Below are 24,970 nucleotides of genomic sequence, written 5' to 3' on the forward strand. Positions count from 1 at the left end.
TGAAATGTCTGCTATTGTCAAGTCTACAGAGTCAGTTGATGATTTTACATTGTTTATAAACCCTGCAAGGTAAAGTTAGCAAACTCTTTTATTATTTTTGTGGATTTTAGTGATTGCTGTCACAAATAAAAGTTTTCCCTCAATAAAATAGCAAAACTTTCAAAAAATCAAAGTAATTTTTCCAATGTGTAATCCTTTTCAAAGGGCACAAATCCACTGTGATTGTCTTTATTTTAAGAAGATCAATGACAGAATAAACTAAGATCATTTTTAAAGATGGGTTTGCTACTTTTATCAACTGAAAAGACATTGGAAAGGTATAAAAAGTCTTTCAAAAACTATATTTCCCCTGAGGAGAAGGCAACTTCTATCAACTGTTCATGCAAAGTTGGTGAAACATAGAAACAAAAGCGATGCTGGAAGGCTCAGGTGCACTGTGACCTATGTCAGGAGTATTGCTATTTAGATGTGACCCTATTTGGAGTTTTCTTGGCAGAGATAATGGAGTGGTTTGCCATTTCCCTGTGCAGTTCATTTTTTACAGATAAGGAACTAAGTTAAACAGGGTTAAATGACTTGACCATGGTCATTCAGTTAGTATCTAAGGCTAGAATTGAATTTAGATCCTCCTGACCTCAGGATCAATGCTCTATTTACTGTGCCAGAGGGGAGGCAGCTTCCAATGAACAAGATCATAAGTCCATCATAGAATCATGTTAGAAGAAACTACAGTGGCCAGATAGTCCAACTCATACACAAGAGGCATCTCTTGAACATCCCCAACTAGCCCTCTGGACATGAATGTTTCTCCATTTGCCTTCAGTCCCTCAATAGTATTCAGCAATCTGATTCCAGGTCTATTCGTTAATTCTACCTTGTTCCCCAAAGCCTACACTGAAACTCTTGAGGAGTTTGAAAGAACCCTGACTGATTGAGAATCAGGAGACATCTCTCTACTACCTACTTCTATATGACTCTGACAAATGATTTCACCCCTCTGGGTTTTATCTTGTCATCTTTAAATACTGATGTCTGACTAGATGATCTGTAATGCTTCCTTCTTCCAGATCCTCATTCTGCCTCCAGCTCTTGAGTTCCCAGCAGACTATCTAACTGAGTTTCACTGAAAAGACAGAGCCCAGCAAGCATGACTTCTCTCAATCACCCTCCCTAGATCTCAGAACTCTTGAGTAACTTGACCTATCCTCTGCTTCTCCATTCTTGTGTCCTTACCCATGGAGGCATCTACAATCTTTGCCAATCCACTGGTACCAGACCATCTGCCTACACATGTGTTCAGGTCTCCTCTGACTTCTTTTTACTGACAAACTTCTATTTCTTCCTCCTACTTCACTCCTTTGCAATCTGGATTCCAACCCTACCATGCTATTCTCACAAAGGACACCAATGACGTGGGGCTACCTAGTTATCAAATCCACCTTCAATGCTTTTTTGCTCAGTCCTCCTTTGTCTTAATTTCTCTCCAATTGTATACTTGTAACCACACTATTCTTTTAAATGTGTCCCCTTCCAGGTATTATGAGACATTCCATGCTCCTGGCTTTTCTTCTGACTCCTAATTGGTCTCCTTTCCTTTACCCAGCCTTTAGTGTTGGCTCCCAAGGCTGTGTCCTCAGCCCTTTTCCCATCTACCCTGACTGTCTCATTCGTCCTCACAGCTTTATGCTCTCTCCAGTCCTGACATTTTAGGGGAGTTTCATAGTAACATTTAAAACTGAATTTCTTCATGCATTTAAAAACCAAATGTAGTTATCTTTTTACTTAAAATTATTCTCCCAGAGGCAGCTAGGTGGCTCAGTGTTTGATAAAGCACCAGTCCTGAAGTCAGGAGGACCTGAGTTCAAATGTGACCCAGACACTTAACACCTCGCAGCTGTGTGACCCTGGGCAAGTCACTTAACCCCAATTGCCTCAGGGGGAGGAAAAAAATCACTTTCCCTTCTGATCTGTTTTTATTTAATTATTTAAACCACCACTGCCTAGTAGTAACCCATATTCAATATCTTAATATTCAATCTTCCATCCACTTTTCTTATCTTCTACACACAACTTTTAAAACCTATCCAATAAAACTTACTTTTCCAACCCATCCTTTCCTGTCCATTCTATATCCACTTCATATACTTTCTCAATGGCCTCCTAACCAGTCTCCAGCCTCCAATTATTCCTTTAAAGTATACTATATCAAGATTTATCTTAACTAGTGGAGAGCAAAACAGATCTACTCCTTTGCTTAAATTCTTTAAGTTCAAATGTCTAAGCTTAGCATACACAGATTCTAAAATCAAGAATTCCCAATCTGGCTTCATCTTAGTTTTCCAGGTTTATTTCATATTATGCCCCTCTACAAGCACTTCCATTAACCTCTCCTGCATAGATACCCTGTCTTGGAGACTTTAATTTTTTACCTGGAATGACAAAGTAATACAATTCTGAAAATATTCATTCTCCTGTCAGGCCCAGGAGCAAAGAGGGACTTGGTAAAGCACTTGTCTTTCACCTTCCTCATACAAAAAGACACATTGTTTGGTCTTGTAAGAATTTAAGTGCTGTACTAGCTTACCGTACACCAGTTCTTTCTTATTTAACCCCGGTCTTACCTTGATCAGTGGTCTACACATAATTGGGTCACATTACATGTGCTGAATATAAATAGGAATTCTACTCTAACCTTCCTTCTTCAAGTGGGGAAAAGGAGAACATTCTTTAAAGGAAGAATAAACGCTCATGTCTTAAAGGAGACCATACAAAAACCACTTTAAAGGAACTTCTCATCAAAGATAAGAGGTCATAAATATAAACATTTATGGTACAAGGGAGAAAAGAAAGATCAGGCATAGAAGGGGGTTATGTGAATTATGAAGGCTAGGCATCCTTCTACCAAGGCAAATCAACCCAATGATAGCTTCGCAAGAGACCTGTACCTTGCTCTGACTGATCAGGGTTTCTATGCTGTGGGACTACTTGCCTAGCATTAAGCAAATCAATGAACTTCTTCAGCATTCTAATCAAAAGAATTTAGTTACAAATTTCACTCTATCTGTCCATCTCCTAACAATCTTTGTAGTTCCCACAAGCTCAGTGGACAATAATATTGTCAACAGACTTATTAGTCTCATTAAAATCATAATCAGCAATAATCAAAATATCATCAAATTGTAACGTTTCTCCTAATTTACAGATTAGCTAATGCAGATTACTCATTTAATTGAATTTTTTTTTTTTTTGTGACATGGCTTATGTCAATTTCTATGAGGTAAAAAGAAAATCAATTCATACATGAATACCTGAATCTTTTATATTTAGCCCTCTTACTTTTTTTCCCCTCAACAGTATTTTATTTTCCCAATTACACATAAAAATAGTTTATAGCATTTATTTTCATAAGATTTTGTTACAAGTTTTTTCCTTCCTATCCTCACCTCTTCCTTCTCCATGACAGCAAGAAATTTGATACAGGTTATACATGTACAATCATTTTAACATATTTCCCTATTAGTCATGTTGTTAACCCTCTTACTCCTTTATCCTTTCCTCGCATCAATTCATCACCATACACCAAAAATATAAGCTCTGTACATGAAGTCATTTTTTCCCAAGGAACTAAAAGTACCCATGAATGCACATAATTTATCTTTTTAACATGGCTATCTAATTTCCAATCTGAAGTACTCTTTCAGATGATAAAGGCTGCTATTTTGCAGCACTTAATAAACTTGAGTTCCTAAGAACTTTAAAAGGACAGAATCATATTAAAGCCAAGTACAAAGCCACATGTCCACAGCAATGAGAATGTCCACTTACTGTTCACTGCAACCCACTCATTTAAATCTTCCCCCTCAGGAAGCATGACAGCTGTCCGCAGGTTGCCACTCCAAGGGTGGCTTCTGCATGTTTCAAGAGCTCATACTGGTGAGAACCTTCTGGAATGTTCTTCTTTGGCTTAAAAGTTTTGGAGGAGCGACTACCACTACAAATAGGAAAACAAAAAAAGTTATTTTCAGTATTTTGGACAGAGCATTAACCTATTTGATATGTTTTGTCTGGCACAGTAGATGTTTTCTTACAGATACCCAAGCAAAAGTGAGGGACATAAGTAGCATCAATCTCCCACTCTGGTGACTTGGTATCTTCTACTCATATCTCCATCCCCTTCATGGAAGCTCCTTGAAGGCCTAATCAATTTCATTTTTATGTGTATTCCAAGGGCTTAATAAGCACCAAAACTGGCAAAGGTAGGTACTTAAATACTTGTTGACTGTCCAGCTGTTAAAACTAATATCGGATTGCCCAGATTACAGACTTCCCTAACAAACAGTGGTCTTTACTATTGCAGAATACCCTAGAACCAAAGCTAATAATGATAAACATAAAATTCTATATTGAAAATGCATTCTTAATGACACAATGGATTTTCAACTTACTCCATGCTTCCTTTTGTAACTTTCTACTAGGGAGAATTTTTATTGAAAACAATAAATAAATCTAACTACTTCATGTATACTGAAAACAAAGTATAAAGTGCTATAATCAAAAAATAATACAAAATAAAACAAAGTTGCTCAACTTCATTCATTTTCTTCTCTAGTCTCTAAAAGCACTGGCTTCTCTATCCTACTTCTTTTTGTAAAGAGTTAGAAATATATAGACAAGATATAGAAAATCATGCATACAACAAGATTATACAATGATCATCCCTGATGGATATCTCTTCTCAACAATAAGATTATCCAGGCCAGTTCCAATGATCTTGTGATGAAGAGAGCCATCTACACCCAGAGAGAGAACCATGGGAACTGAGTGTGGAACACAACATAGCATTATCACTCTTTTTGTTGTTTGCTTGCATTTTGCTTTCTTAATTTTTTTTCCTTTTTGATCTGATTTTTCTTGTACACCAAGATTATTGTATAAATATGTATACATATAATGGATTTAATATAGATTTTAACATATTTAACATATACTGAATTACTTGACATCTAGGGAAGGGGCAAATTTGGAACACAAGATTTTGTAAACAACAATGTTGAAAAAATTATCCATGCATATGTTTTGAAAATAAAAAGCTTTAATTTTTAAAGTCATGTATGATAACTAAGATGATAATCTAACAGTTATGATACCCACTCTGAAAGCATAAAGGAATCTGGGCCATCACTCAGTTTCCAGGGAATAGACGATTTCAGTAGATGTGAAATAATTTCCAAGTGCTGCTGACTGCCCATAAATCAATCAATGTATTTAAAAATGTATCAGGATGAAAGAAGCCTTAGAAATTCTCTTGCTATCTTTTTAAACAAAGCTTGTTGTAACTGAATGTGGAAATTGGGAAATTATGCTTTATTATCAGTAAATGTCTGATTTTATACCTCTTTTTTTCTATCTATATGCCCAGGGTCATGTAAATATTTCTTGGGTGAAAAGGGGTTACAAGTGGAAAAAGTCTGATGGTTTTAAAAGATGGTTGGGAGCAGTTAGGTGGCTCAAGTGGATAAAGTATCAATCCTGAAGTCAGGAGGACCTGAGTTGAAATCTGACACTTGACACTGGGCAAGTCACTTAACCCCAATTGCCTCAGCAAAAAAAGCAAAAAAAAAAAAAAGTTGATGTCCTTCATGTGAGCAGAGTTTTTGTCAAATTAGATTACATAAATGCAACTGGGTATAAATATAAGTCACTATTCAAACTATTACTATTCATACAACTATTCAAAGAAATAAGTCAGCAATGTATTTATTAAGAGCTTACTATGTACTAAGCTCTGTGCTAAATGCTGGGGGCACAAAAAAATTTCAAAAGAAGTCCCTGCTTTTAAGGTACTCACAATCTAACAGAGGAGACAATATGCAAAAGAACACATACAAACAAGTTACATACAAGATAAACAGGACATTTTTTCAGAGGGAAGATGTATGCGTTAAGAATTGGAAATTCTTGAAGAAAGCAGGAATTTGCCTGGGAAATAAGGGAAACCAGAAGGTGATGGGGAGGAAGGGAAAAGTCCCAGGCACAGGGAACAGTCAATGAAAATGTCTGGAAGCTGGATATGTATGCAACGTTTAAGAAACAGTAAGAAAATCAGTTGTTACTGGATTGAAGAGTACATGGAGGGGACAAAGGTGTAAGAAGATTGCAAGATGGCAAACATTTTAAAATCTCAATATTGGGGGGGGGGGGGAGTGTCCTTGCTATTCAGACCAAAGTTTTTTAGGAAGATCACTTTGTTAGCCAAGTAAACAAGAGATTTGAAACTGAAAGACCAAACACAACAATCCAAGTGTGAGGGACTGCTTCTGAGTGGTTAATGTCAGAAGAGGAAAAAGGGGTGTATGTACCAGATATTACAAAGAGATTTGACAGAAGTTGGTAGCTAAATGCATGTTGGGTGTAGAAGGGAAAACTTGAGAGTAACACCTCAATTCAATCTGGGGATTTTGGAGGATGGTGGGAGAAAAGGAAGGAGGGTCTGGTGGAAAAAATAATTTGGTCTGGGTCATGTTGAGTTTAACATGTCTTTTAAGATATCTAACAGACATCTAGTTCAGCATATTCTGGCAAATAGAGATGTAAGAAGAGAAATCTGAGCTGAATAAAGAGATGTGAGAACCACCTCCTTAGAAATGAACACTGACCAGCAGTAAAAGATAAAAAAGAAAAATACCATTTAAAATAACTATAGCCAATGTAAAATACTTGGGAAGCCTACCTGCCAAACCAAATCCAAGAACCATATAAATACAATTACAAAACACTTTTGACATAAAGTCAGCTCTAAATAACTGGAAAATTACTAACTGCTCAAGGAGAGGCAGAGCAAATATAATAAAATTATCTCTATTATTTATTATAATTATTAATAATTATGTAAATTATCTATTCCGTGTCATTCCAATCAATCTGTCAAAAAATTGATTTATAAAACTAGAAAAAAATAATAACAAAACTCACCTGGAAGAGCAAAAGCTCAAGGATATCAAGGGAGTCAATAGGGAAAAAAATGCAAAATAAGATGATTTAACTATCACATCTCAAACTATATTAAAAAGCAGTCATCATCAAAACAATCTGCGACTGCTTAAGAAATAAGAGTGGTTGGATCAGTGGTACAGATTAGGTACAAAATACATTATAGCAAATGGCCATAGTAATCTAATATATGATATACCCAGAAACCCAAACTTTTGGAACAAAAACTCACTAATAAACACTGGTGGGAAAACTGGAAAAAATTATGGCAGAACCTAGGCATAGTATACCTAGATCAAAATGGTACACAATTCACATATAAAGAGTTATACCATAAGCAAATTAAGAGAACATGCAATATTTTTTAGCTGTCAGATTTTTTCCTAGGTTTTTGCTTTCCTTATAATTTTGGTTGCATTAGTTTATTTGTGCAAAAACTTTAATTTTGTATAATCAAAAGTAGGTATTTTTGATTTTATAATGCTTTTTATATCTTTTTTTGTTCCTAAATTCCTCCCTTATCCATAAATTTTTTGCAACAGGTATCTCTGATAAAGACCTCACTTCTCAAATATACAATAGCTAAATCAAATTTATAAAAATCCAAGTCATTCCCAAAGTGATAAACTGTCCTTTGACAGGCAATTTTCAAAGAAACCAAAGCTACCTAATGTAGTCATATGAAAAATGCTCTTTATCATTACTGATGAGATAAATGCAAATTAAAACTCTGAAATACCACCTATATATCTAATATAACTCCCTCCCCCCCCCCAAAAAAAAAGAGGAAAATGTTGAATATTGGACGGGGTTGGGAAAACTGGGACATTTATGCATTGTTGGTGGAGATGTAAACTGATCAAAGCAACTGGAGAGCAATTTGGAACCATGCCCAAAGGGCTATAAATGGGCTTTTATCCAGCAATATTACTACTAGTGTATATCCCAAAGACATTTTTTAAAAGGGGGGCAGGGGGGAGAGACCTATTTATGCAAAAGTATTTATAGCAGCTCTTTTTTGTTGTGGCTAAGAATTGGGAAGTAAAGAGATGCCCATCAACTGGGGAATGGCTAAACAAGCTGTGGTATATGACTGTAATGAAATATTATGATGGTCTAAGACATGACAAGCAAGATTTCAGAAAAACAACCAAAGACTTACATGAACTGATGCACAGTAAAGTGAACAGAACAAAGAGAACATTGTACATAATAACAGTAACAACATTAAATGAAGAAATCTGAATGGCTCATCTAAATCTAAAGCTAATCTAAACAATAAAATGATCCAAAACAATCTCAAAAGCCTAATGATAAAGCATACTATCTGTCTCCAGAGAAAGAACTGATACTGATGTAAATACAGACTGAAGCATATTTTTAAACTTTCTTTCATTTTTGTCTTTTATGTACACAATAATTAATATGGAAATGTTTGAAAGAATTGCATATGAATAACCTATATCTGATTTCTTTCTTGCTTTCTTGTAGGGGTGAAAAAGAGATAGAATCTGGAACTCAAAACTTAAAATAAAAATGTTTAAAATTTTAAAAAAGAAATGATCATTGAAATCAATGGGATTCTGATGCAATGTAATGAAATTGCGTGGAAGAAGGAAGGAAAGAAGGAAATAAGCATTCATTAAGCACTTACTATGTGCCAGTATTGTGCTAAGTGTTTTACAAATATCAACTGCTTTGATCCTCATCAATATTCCTAGGAAGAAAGTGCTATTACTGTCCCCATTTTACAGCTGAACAAACTGAAGCAAACAGAGGTTAAGTGACAAAGTAATAATGACAGTTACTGTTCTTGGTGATGCTAAGTCAATTTGACTCTGTAACTTGAATTTAGAGATTTAGTGTTATACCAAAAGGTGAAATTAATTTTACATTACATAAAATTTTAATATTTTTGAAAGAATGACAGAAACTAAACAGAAAAAAAAAAAACATTTGTATCAACTATCTTTGTTAAAAGTCTAAAATCTAACCCTACTTAGGGCATTAACACAAATACCCATTTAAACTCAACAAGTATTTAATCAATACCTCAAAGCACATACCAGAGATGAGACTTGTGAAAGTCTGCTTAAGATTATAAAGTTAAAAAAAAAAAAAAGTTTAACACTGTTTTGGTAGCCTAACAATAGCAGGCAATTCATGATGCAGATTATTCTCTAAAAAGAACAAAGACATACAATGACTGACATCCAGAGTGGTGAATTCTCTGGGCACAACAGTTTCTCTACCTGTATGCCTCACTGTTGGATTTCTGCAAGTTTGTGTTCACTCTTCCTCCCCAAAGACACTATATTCATTAGTGAAAGAATGTGTTTCAAGCTTATTAGCTGAAAGCTACAGTTTTACTACTTTTCCTTCTGTTTTCTCATGTAATAAATGTTTCACTTACAAAAGTAAATAATATCACTAAGAATGATTTGTGCAAATGAATCACAACTGGGGCTTAGGAGCTATGGTTTTAATTGTAGATGTCTATTCTTCCCACATCAAGGCTACCTATGTAGTACTTTGGGAGTAAGTTGTAGTAGCATGGCCAACTTCCCTGGGGAACCACACCAACCTGATAGATAGGTGTGGGCAGAATAATTGGACCAGTCCTAGATCAGGAAGAGAAAGAACTTTAAGAGCATTAGAGGTTGGCACTATGCCAACTCCTCTGCTGCATGTAGATGATAAAAATAGTTCAAACAAAAATAGCAAAAAACTAACAACAAAAACCAAACTGTGTGCCCAAACCACTGAGAAATGGTTATACAAGTTGTGATCTGCAGATAAAATGGAATACTACTATGCAGGAAGAAACAATAAATAAGCAATTCCAAGAAACATGGATAGAATTATATGTATCCATCCAGAGCAAATAAAGAGAATATGCAGATCACAATAATATAAATAGAAATAAATATGAAAAATCATTCAAATGAAGATTTGTTGTAATGATTAAATTTAGTCCCTAAGAACAGATGAAGAAACACTAAGAAGTGGGGTGCTGTAGGTACAGGATACTGCATATGCTGTCAGATGTGGTCACTTGGTAGACTTACCTGCTTTTCTTTGTTACAAGGAAGAATTCAAGGAGAACTATAGTTTTAGAAAAAAGCATCTAAAACTTAAACAATATGGACAGTATTCAGGCATATTCAACATTCAAAATATTTGTACTAACTATATCAAGGCATCATCTCATAACAGATTAAAAAAAAAAAAAAACCTTACAGCTCTATGATCTGAAAGATTATCTGACCCAAATTCATCATTTCAAGAGCTATAGAAAATGAGGCTGAGGAATAAAGTGACATCCCCTCTCCAAAAGTCAGTAATGGCCACCTCCATCAAAAATTCCAGAAACTATTTTAGTCCTCACCTTCTTTGACTTCTGAAGCTTCTGGTGCTGCTGACCTTCAGCTCCATCTTAATAACTCTCTTTTCCTTTGGTTTTCACAAAGCACTGCCAAAGTTTTCTTGACTTCTTTGATCACTATTCTCCTTCCCTCACCAATTGAGCTCCAGTTAGTTTCTTCTTCATTCTTCTTTCATTTGTACAAAGGATGAATCCCCTAAATCTCTAAGTCTCCTGATTCTCCTCTATTCCTTGGTCTTATTCATGCTGATAATCAGATCTGTGCATCTGGGACTTTAAGCCATCACTGAGACCTTCCACAAGCTGGCTCCAAACTAACTTTCTGTTTTAGCCTCTTAGATCCTATGTCAACTGCTGTCTCCTTTCCCATACTCATGCTGTACTTACACAGCATGTACTCATACACACCCTACTTCTTGAATATACTCCTCCTCCTCTTTTTTCTCCCCTCCCCTACTTCAATGCCCCACTTAATATTTCCTCAAATTATTCAGATTACTCTGTTTGGACCTCTATTGTAACTTAACATATTCCAAGTTATGTCACTGCTATTTAGAAGCATGCCATTTATTCTATAACATTAAAATCTGATGGAAAGCAAGAGTTGCATTTTATTTCATATTTTTAAACTCTTATTATGAACTTAAACATCAAATATGATTGTTTGTACAAAGACTAGAAGACTGAAACTGAACTAGTGTATAGTTTTAAAATGTACATTAAATTTAATATGAAGATTACCCTATGTGTTTTAAAAATGTTTCAAGGATGTTTTCTTCTTTTTTTGTTATCACTTTTTAATCCTATAGCACCAAAGCTGCTCACATGACAATATGCCAAATAAGAAACCTGAAATTATTTTCTATTTTCTGTTTTTACCCTTTTATCCCAAACATTTCCATTTTCAGGATTTCTACTCCCCATGAAGGATTCTCCATAAAGTTTGCTGTATGGCCACACTCTTTTTCTAGGGTATGATCCACAAGAGAAACAACAGTCTAAGTAATTTCAACCACACTATGGTATCTGTAGAAGACTTTTAAAATTCTTCTTTATTATTGCTTTTCTTGAATAAGAACTTTTTACACAGCTATGAATAGAGAATCTTTTGTCTGATACAAATATAAGACTCTTAAATGTTGTATTCCTATCTTTGTACCCCTCTGTATTATCTCTTGTGTATACTATCTCCTCATTGTCAATCTCTTTTCTCAGATTACAAGCCACTGAAGAATAGGAACGTTTTTATCATTCTACATCTGACAATGCCTCCCCAATCCTCCCTCCGCTCCTTACTCCTAACCAAACACACTGAGAGACCAGCAGCCTTGGAACAATAATAAAACATTCTTAACTGGGAAAACCATAAAGAGAAATGAACTTCCTAAACACTGCTACAGTTTCAGAGCTGAACTCACATAAACACAAAGTTCATTTAACATAAAATATATAATGTGGTGATGGATGTATCTTGATGTGTGATTTTTAGGTCATATAACTCCACTGTGCCTCCACTCTGTCATAAATAGTAGGAAAGATACGGTTTCTAGGTCTCTGCATCAGCCAGGGATTTCCTAGGTCTTTTTTGTGAACTTTCCTCTTCTACCTCAGACACAAGTCCCTTTGACCTGGCTGGTCATACAAGAAAGCTACTAGCCTGTCTGCCTGCACTGTCTTTATTCATAGTGATATTTTCTACTGCTTGTAGACTTCTAGCTGACTTTGCTGGAGCAGAAGAAAACGTTTCACTGGATTTCTCCATCATTTGTCATTTGTTGCTATTTCTTCATTTTTACCCCCATTCAAGTGGCCATCTTAGTCACAAGTCTCTCTTCAGACTTCATAGCATTCATCTTATTTTCCTATGTAATAAAAGTTATTTGTAGAATTATTCTCGTTATCTGATTAGATTTAACAGGGACCTGAGTACTTATCTTACTTAGCACAGTGCCTCATGCAAAGTAGATGCTTGATAAATGTTTGTAAAGTTGAACTGAAGTGGGAGAAAAAGTGACAGATTTCTGTGCACTCTTACTGTGGACATGTAGATAAACAAACTCATACGGTAAAAAAGGGAACAGAACCATTCTTCCTATCTTTTAACAATTATATTCATAAATGTTTTTGGTCTGACAATTCTAGTTAGCACAGGGCATTCTGATCTCTGTTTTAAGATATCCTTTACTAAGTTAATGGGAGGGAAAGAGGAATAAATACACGTTTATATATTGCCTACTATGTTCCAGGCACTATGTTGAGTCTTTACAAAAATTATCTCACTTGACCTTCACAACAATGCTACAAGTAAGTGCTATATTATCTCCATTTTACAGATCAGGAAACTGTTGCCAAGGTCACACAACTAACAGCTGAGGCTAAATTCAGATCTTCCTGATCCTGATTAAGCTAACTTAAAAGAAGATGGACATTAAGGATTTTTACTTCCATACTTTTCATGATTTACTTCATTGGTGTACTCCTTTTCAACAAGATGAGGTGAGATCTTTCAAGACAGTTGTGAAAATCAAGTAAGGCTTCATCTACTTCAGAGTTTGAGTAGGCCTGAAGGACTTTGAAGACTGAGTCAAGGGCATACCAAAATCCCCTTCCTGCTATCCTCTCCCTGTTTCAGTCAAATATGGGCAACTATGTACTTATTGGTCAAGTTCAATTTCTTGGGTAGTTCCTGAGTTTAGAATGTAAGATCCTCAGCCAATAAGGATGAAGGTCAATGGTGGGAGGGGGTATTTGCTTTAGGGATTAAAAGTGTTGACCCTGTGCCCCAGAAGATGCTTCCCCCCTTCGATTGTCTGCTCAAGGGGTGGGACTCCCTTCTTGAAAGAATGTATAATAAACTTTGCTTTGCTACTAGAGAGCTCTCCAGCTTTTTTTTATTAAATGGTGATCCCTCACCATTTCCAAACCACAGACTTTCAATTTCAAATCTCAACTCCTTCTAGTATCTGAGACCAGTCTTCTGGCCATAAGGCTTTCCAAATTTTATTAGACTGGTCATCAGTTATCAAACACATATTTATCTTCAAGTTAATATTCAAAGCCTTTCCAATTTGATAGTACCTATCAGAGCTTATACTCAGTGGGAATAAGCTTTAAGAACTATGATAAGATAGTGGTTTAATGGAGAAATTTGGGACTAAGAAAATAAATCACATGCATTTCAAAGGAAATGGTAGCTAAAGTGCCAACCTATACTGGCATGATGAATATTTTATCGAAATGATACAAAGGAATGGGAGAAAACAGAAAAAATAGAAAAAGCATGATTTGTTCATTTGAATAATAATATACAGGCAAAGAGCACAAACAATGAGAAAAGAAAAATAATTTTAAAACAATATAAAATAATTTTAAAAAGAAATGAAGTCAGTTATTTGTTAAAAATCTTATTTTCTAAGTCATGAGTAAGATGTCTTTCCAAATTTAATGAATAGATAAGAAAAGAGAGTGAACATAAAAGGAATTCAGGAAAGAAGGCTTAGCAAATAAACCTGATGCTAATGAAGACACAAAATGCACATATAACAGTAACTTAGCAACTGTTTCTCAAATACTAACTAGCCAGTAAATTAACCTTCAGAAGGCATGCAAAGGATAATTTCAAAGAAATAACTGACCCAGCTCTGTATTACTTCAGAGGGAGATGGCAATATAGTTCTATTAAAAAAAAAATGTGTATTCAAATTCAAAATGAGGTGCATAATATTTTTCCCTTAATTTTTTTCTAGGTTTATGTGATTTTTTTTTGGTCTGTATTTTTATTCATAACATGACTAACATAAAAATGTTTTGCATAATTGCTCACATATAATCTATTTCCAATTGCATACCATTTCAGCCGGAGGGAGAAAGGGAAGAAAACAAAAATAAAGAATTTAGAATTCAAAGATTTTTTTTTAATGTTAAAATTATTTTTACATGTAACTGGGGAAAAATAAAAATCATTAAAAAGGGGGAGGGGGAGGACCAAAAAAACAGAAGGAAAAAAAAGAAAAAAAAAAAAAAAAGAAAAGAAAAGAAAAGAAAATGGAAAAGGGTTTCATTATGAAAAAATGAAAAAAAGCTCTTTAGTGGCAAAGAGGAATCCTGACTTAAAATAGGGAAATTAAGAGGTTTTTAAAAAAAAAAAGTCATACAGTGAATAAGGGGAAGAAGCTCACTAAATATTTGGAACCAGGAGAAAGATATTAGATTCTTGCTTAAGAGAAATGATCTGTACAATTTGAAAAGGGGGCATCTATTCATCACAGCCAAGTCAAGAAATATTATAGTTACTCTGCTTTTGGCAGAGAGTTCCAGAGAGATATCTGCACAAAATGCAAAAGACTGACATGTTAACCTTATTTATTTTTAAAAGACATTTTTACTTAATATCTTGGTTTCACATCACCAACATTTCTCAATGTGTAGATTCCCTTCTCTCCCTCTTAACAAAAAAAGGAGAAAAAAAGTTCAGGAAAAACTAACCAATAGATCAAAAAAAAGATAACAAAATATGGTTCTCAATCTTCTACCCCTGCAAGGAAGGAATTCTGAAGAATTCATAGCTGCTTTCTGATGATAAGTCCTCCAATAAGAGCCAGGAGCATGTGATGAATTCCTAAGATGCCATCAGAGAGGTCTGCTTTCTTCTTAGGTGGAGAATATAGTCAGATTGTGACAGGTAACCTCCAAAAGACTTGACAAACTGGATAACATGATGATTCACATGGTCACAAATGACAGTCAGAAAGAATCTAGGAGGCCTTGATAAAGACTCTGCATGAAGGACTGGGCAGGAAACCAACACCATTCTTACATGACCTAGATTTCCCAATATATCATCTACTTATCCTGAAGGTGAACACATCAAAAATGATCAGGTGAAAAAGATGGTGTCTGATAACAAGACTTGAAAATCAGGGCCACAACTGTGGAACTAACAGGCTCCTGGACCAGGATGGCATATGATTAACAAGTATTGGCAAGAATATATTGCTTGATATATGCCCAAAAGATCAATGATGAACAGAGACAAAGAGATGAGAGAAAAAAAGAAGCAAGAGAAGGAAGAAGGGAGGGAGGGAAGAGAAAGAGAAAATTAAATGTCCATCAATTGAGGAATGGCTAGTGAAATTGTATGATATGAATACTGGAAATTTAGTACTATGTTATAAGCACAGAAACAATGACAATGATGAATATTGAGAAGCAGGGAACGACAGACATGCAAATTCAGTTTATAAAATGCCTACTAACAATGCAAATAGAAAAAACAACAAATAGAAAAAAGGTTATAAAAATTATAAGGGTCACATTTGACCCCAAATACAAAATGTAAGATGGTGCTTTCCCTGCTTCTTTGCAGAAGCAGACTACAGATATGCAGAATTTTCCATATATTGTCAGCCCTTTTTGATGTTCGCTATTTTTTCTTGAGGGGAAACAACACATTGATAAATCCTGATGATATAAAGCAAAGTATAAGTTTAAAAAGTATAATATCTCTTTTTGGAACTTTCTCTGCCAAAAGCAGCACAACTACAATATTTCTTGACAAGCCTTAAAGTTCACTGCATCATTTAAAAAACAGAACCACCAACAAAAGAAGACACTTATTCTGAATCTGATTCTCACCAAAGAAATGGTTGCCAAATAGAAATACTAGAAACTTAGGTCGGGGGGGAATGTAATCAATCCATCTTAGATTTTGAAACAGCCAAGAACAGGAAAATCAGGAAGAGTCTGACATGAACGCTAAAACTGTATACAGGATAAAAGATTTAGAACTAGAAGGAACACAAACTGTGGCCCCAAAAAGCTAAGTGGCACAGCAGATAGAGCTCTGGCCATGAAATCAGAAAATCTTGAGGTTTAAGTGAAGGCTCAAAAACTGGTATCCTGGCAAGCCACTTAACATGTACCTTAACATGTAGTTTGCTCACCTGTAAAATGGGAATAATAGCACCTATCTCTCTCAGAGTTGTAGTGAGGGCTGAGATACTTTTGAACACTCAGCACAGTGTTGGCACTATATAAAAATGCTATATACATCTTTCTTTTATTCCAAAGTAATCTGTCCAAGACTTTGCAGTTAATAAGTTATAGAGCAGGATCCAGCTTTTTACCTCCTAAATACAACACTCTTTCCCCTATATCCAAGGATTGAAGTGGGGGGGAGAGGGGGGCGGGGGAAGAGGGAGGAGAGAAAGGAATGAAAGGCAGACTTCCCAGGGACTAAGATAAAGGGAAAATCAATCTAAGAGAAATGGAAAGCTTGGTGAACTTCTAAGAACACAATGAGAAGCAATTTTGATGATGAAGACAGGAGTTCTTCAGAGAAATTATATACTATAGTACACAAGATTCAATGCCAAAAGTGGGGCAGGTAAGAGAGAATAAATACAAAAATGTAACATGGTTCTGGTAAAGCTATCATGTGCATTCAAATTCAAAATGAGGTGCAGCTAGTAGATGGTTGTCAATGACAAGAAAAGTTGGATTTTGAGAATTTCAAAATTAACTGAGAGGAAATTAAAAAATCAAATTAGGAATAGAAGATTACTGCTTTTGACAGATGGATCAATAATATTTGATGGAGAAAAGGGCAAAGCTGTTTAACACATTTTTCTTCTGTTTAATCTGCAAAGGTTAATAATATATGGAATGGAGAAAGCAGGGTAGATAACAGTGAGCTAGCCCTAAAGAAGTCAAATTACCTGGATATATACTCCAGGTTTATAAAAAAGCTGATCAATGTGGTTACTGAATCACTAAGTGAATCTTCACTCTTCAACTGCCACCAGCTGCTCTGCTTAATTTCAATTCCATCATCATCTTCATCATATTCCTCAGAATAAACTTATCATCATGGAGATGACTTGAGGTTTGCTATTCATACCTTATCGGTAACCTCAGTTGCTTCTACCTCTCTGATTTGGAAGGCTAGGAACAAAAAAATTTCTTCACACCTCCCTTTAAAGAGAGCTCTAAATGCCAGTGATCTATCTACTATCAGTTTACTGGAAGATTCCAATACACTATCATCTTCATCATGCTCCCTCTGGAATTCTTCCTTTTCTTTCAATTTCCTTTAAGTATTGTTTTCCCTCTTTAGATAGTAAACTTTCTGAGGGGAGGAACTGTCTCTCCTTTTCTTATTTATCCCAGTAATTTAGCATAATCTCTAGTACATTGTAGGTACTTAATTGACTGTAACAGTGATCTGTGGGTTCAAGGAGAATGACAGGTTACAAAAGATTACAAAACAATACAATAGAGTACTGATTTTCAAAAAAGTAAGAGAAGAGAGTCTGAAAGCCTACAGACCAAAGAGATGATACAACAATCCTGGAAGTTGGCACTATTATTATCCTCATTTTACAAAGAAACAATAAAAGGATTAAGTGCCTTTCCCAGGGCCACTAAGCTATTAACTATCTGAAGTCACATTTGAACTCAGATCCAACTCGGGGGTTCTAACCACTTTGATACCCTGCTGCCTCACTGTTATTCAAACAGTACAAAGACTGTATATAGATAGTACTAGAATATAGCAACATATAGCTGCTATAAAGGTCTACTTCTTTTTTTTTCTTGACAAGGTTACTAAATTAGTTAATTAGGGAAATGATATGGTGATAATTAACCAAATTCCTGCAGAGTATTCACCAAACTCCTTCATTCTGTTCTTAAAGATGGAGAAACAAGACCTAGACAATAATACAAATCGGGTGAATTCAGGAGAGTAGGAACATAAAATTGAAAAAGGTCTTCAAGGTGAGTAAGATTATGGGGGAGGGGGCTGCAGCTGTCAAGATTATGTAAGAACTGGCAGAGCCAAGACTTGGCCTCAGAACCTCTGACTCCAAATCCAGGGTTCTTTCCAGACTATCATGAATAGCTCAACATCTTCAAGGACTATTTCAAGAAGTTTCCAGGTATCTCTGCTTGACTATTTTATCTTGAATGAAGTTATACACGGTATTTTTTATCAATTTTACAGATGCTATAAAGCTAGGAGAGATAGTTCAAACAATGGAGGCCAAAGTAAAAATTCAGAATAGCCCTGGACCAAATCTTAAAAGCCAAAACTGGAAAAGCATAAATGGAAAACCTTATAACTGGGTTTTTAAAAATCAACTTTGCAACTACAAATAAAAAGGGTTATGATAATAATATAGCTATCACATCCCCCATCTCAAATAAAAAAATTAGATCAGTGGCGTTTAAATCTGTTAAGAATGTGCTACAACAGCCAAGAATGCTAATGTAACCTCAAATAAACTCAACAGAGGGGTGATGTCTAATACAAGGCAAATGGTGATGTCACTCCCTATACTCTGAAAAGTATCCAGAGAATGGCAACTGAGATGGTAAAGGGTAGGCTAAAGGAATTAGGATTTGCTGGTGAAGGGCTGACTGAAGGGAATACTTGAAGGGTTGTTGTGCTTGACCATAGAAGGAAAAATTAAAGAGTAATGAGCAGAAATTAACAAAGAAGTAAATTTAGACTGGAGGTAAGGAAAAGAATTCTAACGATCAGGGTTATCCACAAAGGGCTATCAAACTGTGCATGCCCTTCAACTCAGCAATACCCTTACTGGATCTATACCTCAAGGAAATCATAAAGGAGGGAAAGGGATCCACATGTGCAAAAATGTCTGTAGCAGCCCTTTCTGTGATAGCAAAGTATTGGAAATGAGAAAATACCCATTAATTGGAGAATGGCTGAACCAAGTTATGGTACATGAAGGTAATGGAATATTATTGTTCTATTAAAAAATGATAAGCTGATTTTAGAAAGACTTGGAAAGATTTACACAAACTGATGCTGAGCAAAACAAGCAGAACCAGGAATACATTGTATGCAATAAGAGCAAGAATGTGCGATGATCAACTGTGAAAGACATGGTTCTTTTTAGTATTTCAACGATCCAAAGCAATTCCAATAGACTTTGGACAGAAAATGCCATCTACAACCAGAAAAAAAGGAGATGATATAAACCAACACATGCTGTGACATTTGCTTCTTTTTTCTGTGGTTTTTTCCCCTCTCGCATGGTTCTTCTCATTTGCTCTGATTTTTCTCTCCTGACATAATTCATAAAACAACGTGTATTAAAAATAAATAGAAACAATTAGGACTATGCAAAAGTGCTTTGGTTGGTAGTAAGGTCCTCCTTATCAAAACTGGGATGACCATCTGTCTAGCATATTAGATTCTTGTTCAAATATGGGTTCAAGCCTGTGCTTGACTCTCTTGTTCTCTGACAAAATAAATATATAGAAAAATGAAATAATTAGAAATTACAATTTATTCTTTTTACCACTGACCATCCAGAGAAAATTCAGTAAACAACCTAGTTAATTTATACACTGTATAACCAGCTCCTAGATAAACAAGACTTGTTCAACATGTCTCATTATCTATCTCACTCAGAAGATGAAGTCATGAGTTCCTCCCCACTCTTATCAAGTCATCAACTTCTGAAGGGTTCAATGAAAACAACCAACTTCAAATGAAGTTAGTTCTAAAGTTACAAAAAGTTTTAAATGACATATAACTTTGGACTGCATGAAAAAGCTACACAATCTGCAGTTTAAAATATCTGTAAGAAATACATTCACCAGCTACAGTTTTGCTCCCATTTTCTATGGCATTGAGGCAAACAGGTAAGGTCCCTTACTCATTCATCTTGTCTAAAAACTTGATTTTTCTTAATTCATAATGTATATGTATATACATGCATAAGTAAATATAATCTCGTTCAGTTATTTTTTGTACATTGTGGGTTGTTAAGAGGTATGGTATCCCTGCAATCTGGAAAATCTTTGGCTCTCTCTTTGTACCAAAGAAGGAATCTAAATTATTATGGTATTAAAACATGAAATATGTGGACGCTACCCATATTTTTATACATTTCCAAGTTTCTAAACTATATGTATGGTTAGGTGTTTCATGACATTCGTAGCTTCTGCAAATCTCCCAAAAAATTTAATTAATTCCTTCCAAAATAAGTTTTTATGCTGACCTGCAATGTATAAAAAACATGATGAGGAAAAGTCACGGTTCAGAAGTGTATATACTTTCTGTGTCTGTGCTAGGTAAATGGGTAATAAGGATGAATAAAAAGGTCCCTCTCCTCAAGGAGAAAGACAGAATATGTGCACATATAACAAAAATCAATCTTTTATAATATAAGGTATATATGCACACATATATAAAAAGCAGGAAAAGTATAAAACTTCAATTAAGTCAATCCAACAATATAAGAATAAACAAAAATGTCTTTTTTATGAAGTACTTAAAAAAAAAAAGGGAAAAGGAAAAGAGATGTAGAAATCCATACTTCTTCCTTACTTCAAAATATGTTATTACATACTTATTTAATAGTAGTGAAAATGGAGACATATGAGTGCCTAAGAACAAAAACAGTCAGAAAAGGGAGAATTCCCATGAGTTCACCTAAAGCCTGGATTTCAATACAGGAATCCTTCCCTGTCTTCTCTGGTTCAGTAATACCAATTCCCTACATATGAGATGAACAGCTGAAGGTCAAAAGTACTAGTCAGTCTATGTAACATATATATTTTCTAAATAATTTATCAGTGGTTTAGTCCTCCTTCAAAAGAAGGAAAACAACTCCTCTAATTACTACCATTAAGAGAAAGGCCAGCATCTGTGTTATGTTCAGAGAACTGAACAAGGCCACCTTTTTGTTCTCACAAAATGGCTACCAAGTTGAAGTCTATTTACATTTTAACCCCCCCCAAAAAAAAAAATTAATACTGTTAGCAATACTCAGTCACAATAAAGAAGAGACAAGCAAGACCCAACAAGGCTGTTATGCTTTGATTTTATCCTTAGTACTGAGAATTCCCCTCCAGAGTATCACAAGTAACTTTCATGATCTACAGGTAAACCCATCAAATCTCCACTCTTCAGTCTGACTCTACTTCATTAATTCTATCATACTGAAAGGTCTGATATCGCCTCAAATTCCCACATATAGAAACATAGAAACTAATTAATTTGCTCCAATCTCCCTCTCTGGCTTTTTTTTTTTTTGGGGGGGGGAGGGGGAGAATGCCTAGTGAGCAGTGCTCAAGTTGAATTCATTCATTCAATCAACAAATACTTAACATGCACAGCACTGTTCGCATCTACGACAGTTATTTAATTTATGTGAAAGATAATTTCTTCCCTTATGAAGCTTACAGTCTGGTAGAGGGAAAATACATCTATAGAGAAGAAGCATATTAACATAATGTGATTTAACATATATTGGACTATTTGCCATTTAGAAGTGAGCCTAGGGGAAGGGGGGGGGGGAATTGGAACACAGGGTTTTACAAGGTCTAATGTTGAATGAGTGTCCATACATATGTTTTGAAAAATAAAAAAGCATTAAAAAAAAATGTTGTGAGAATCAGAAATAGGGTCTCAAAGAGTAGGATTGCCTACATTCATGTGGAAGCCAAATACAGGTGAATGCCTAAAGGACCGAAAACTACTGTTCTGAAATAGGATAACAACCCAGAACTGCCCTGGGAAATGTGTATAGGCAGAAAAGGATAACAGAGACACATAAATTCCCTTAAGACTGGATCTTTAATAATAGGTCTAAGGTCCTCTTTTGGCTATATTGCCCAAAGAGTCAAATGAGTTACTTATTAACTCTGAATGAAATTTATAACCAACAATAGTAAAAGATATAGAGCTAATCTTGACAGGGGGGTTGGAAATCATTCACACCTTCTAGCTCCTTCTCAACAGAGACAACAGTACTAATGCTGCAGAACAGAGATAATATATAATCCGTGTGTTACTTTTACTAAGAAAATAATCCTAACTTCCAAGAATCCTTGATATCTTCGTATAAGTGTCTAAAACCATCTAAATGTTGATATTAAGCCAGTTATACCACTTCACTCATTTCAGTTTCAATTTAAACACACCCTTCCTATAGAACTATATCAAAAAAAATTCATAAATTCAACAAAAAAGCATAAGCAGTATCTACTATGCTAGAATTACAAAGAAAAAATTAAGCAGTCTCTGCTCCCAAAGATTTTCTTCTAGGGAGATAATAAAGGAGGTCAGGTGGAGGCAGGCAAGGGGCATCAGGGAGCAAAGGACAACTTCAGGCAGAATGCTCCAGTATTTGAGGATGGTCTCATTCATCTGTTTGGATGAGAAGATAAAGCTAAAAGGGAGCAACCTCCCAAAAGTTACCTGTAGGAAAATTAAATGTCTTTGATGACAAGTCTGTCACTAACTAATGAGGCTTCTGCTAACACAAAGAAGTTGATCATATCTAATAAATACTACAGGAAAATGACATCCCTAGCTTGCTATCCCCCAAGCATTCTGTTAACACAGGTAAAATGAGACCATGGACACAGAAATGCATAAAATCAAGAAGAGTATTTACAGAGTTGCTAGGTACCCAGCACTGTGTTGGATATGTAGAGAAACAGGAAATAGGATTTCTGCCTTCAAGAAACTTATTTTTGTTACCATATGAAAAGCTGAAAACCAATACATGATCATAGGAAGAGACTAGAAATCTTTTTCTTTGTTTGCCAACGCTTGGAAAGCCAGGGATATGTGGTATGAGAGGGCCCCTTTCCAATACAATTTAGCATTTTAGTGACAGTCTACTTATTTTCAGTCTTCTTATTACCTATCTAGGCCTTTCAGAGGACAAGAATTTTCAATGATTTCTTCCTCCAAAGAATATAAATAGTTTGAAAATTGTTCTATTCTTGAAGGATATTGAGCCTGCCTAATCCTACATGGAAATTACTCAAATTCATAGACAGATCTGGTACCTGCTTGGGTCTGAATTGCCTCAATTGTGAAAATAAAGGATTATATTAGATGACCTCTTTGGGTCTTTCCTAGCTGCAGATCTACAGTTTGATGTAACATGATTTAATGGCAATTGGGGGATTTAGGTGATTAGCCTTGGGGAGAAGGAAAAGCAAGGCAAGAAGTTAAAGTAGTAGATTAGTGAGAGCATTTCCCTATTTTTTCCCCACATCTCTCCATCAATATATCATCCAATATTCAATTTCTGAGCATTTAGAGACCTGACTAGTTTAAATCTCAAAAATCGGATACAAGATACAAATTAACTGCTCAATTGTAATACAGTGCTTATATTCTCTCCTACTGAAAATGAGAGGCAGCTGTTTTTCCTTCATTACCAAGATCCAATTTCCTCTAAAAGATTAAAGTAATTTAACTATACTTTAAAACCAACATATATTTCCTTGTAGTTAAAATGCACTGACAACTTACAATATCTTTAAAAAACCAAGAGAACAAGCTTATAATTGGCATTCAATCCCAGCCTAGAGCCCATTAGGAACTCCAATCCACAATTTCAAGCACAATCCAAAATAAATTCCTTCCCAGACTTGCACAATGATGAGCACTCTGCAATCAGCTAGAAATCTCAAATCTCCAAACACTATGAAAGATTTGCCCACACATCCTCTAGCTTGCCTTGTGTAGTGGATAAACATGCAGAGGCACAAAATAAGTACATAGTGCAGTCAGGAACACAGCAGTTTTATGACTTCAATAGTTTAAAGAGAAATCAGCTTAGCCTAAAAGATGTTTAAAAAAAAAAATCAGAATCAAACTCCTCTAGCTACCTACAATTTTTTATTGAGGTTATCAATTTCAATTCAGAGGTAATTCAGAGATAGTCACCATCATCTAATTCTTTTCGGTTCTTTGGGCAATAGAGTTACAATTGAAATGCATTACCTTAAGAAGCTGGCTTTTAAATTCAATATGGGCAGAGAAGGTAATGCTTTCTATATATTTCTGCTAAAGGATTTAATCTTGATGCTCTTTGAGACTAACAATCAATTTCCAATGAAGAGAGATGAAACAGTGATATTATAGTTGAAAACATCTCATTTAAGAGAGGCAGACTGGTACAGGAGTTCAGAAAGTAGATCCTGGAGTCAGAAAGACAGATTCAAAGCCTGCCTATTTCAAAACCTCTCTGAAATAGAAGCAGCACCCTAAGATTCTGTTAAATAAAGGAAATATGTACCTATCAGGGATCCAAACAACAAATGGTATGACGTGGTTTAAAACAAAACTTTTATATCTGCAGCCTAGTCTAGTATGATAAAAGATAAATGACAATGCTCTATCTGCAGAACGGGAAATAAGGTAATTTCCTCCAAGGGATAGGATTTGCAAAACCCAAAAAAGTAAGAGAGGAATACAAGGTATGAAATACTTGTTCAATGGATTTATAGTTCTATTACCTTATCTCAAAAAAGCTAAGAGCATACCAACATTTCATTTTAACCTGAAAGGGAGAGTACACAAACAAATAGTTCAATCAAGATGTAAAAAGATCCTAATGAACAGAGTGATAGGATGAAATTAACAAGGTGAAATATAACAGAAATAAATGTGAAGTCTTATATCTGAATTTTTAAAGTTTGTACAGGATGAGGGGAGAGGAAAAAGGAGAGAATGAGATGTGGCTGAAAAGCAGGTCAAGTAAAGAGGTCCTCGGGAGTTAAAGTGAACCCAATAGGAGGAAGTAGCATGATGTGACA

The 24,970-nt window shown here is 35.2% G+C and overlaps 1 protein-coding gene across 1 annotated transcript in view; it reads right to left on the reverse strand.

Annotated features, from left to right (window-relative positions):
• Positions 1 to 24,970, reverse strand: part of MOB1B (MOB kinase activator 1B) — a 61,644-nt gene that overhangs the window by 19,332 nt on the left and 17,342 nt on the right. The window contains 2 exon segments of the mRNA XM_051966964.1: positions 3,826 to 3,894; positions 3,897 to 3,991. Coding sequence (XP_051822924.1) covers positions 3,826 to 3,894; positions 3,897 to 3,991 — 164 coding nt within the window.

This window comes from Antechinus flavipes, chromosome 6 (genome assembly GCF_016432865.1).
Source record: "Antechinus flavipes isolate AdamAnt ecotype Samford, QLD, Australia chromosome 6, AdamAnt_v2, whole genome shotgun sequence".
Lineage (NCBI taxonomy): Eukaryota > Metazoa > Chordata > Mammalia > Dasyuromorphia > Dasyuridae > Antechinus > Antechinus flavipes.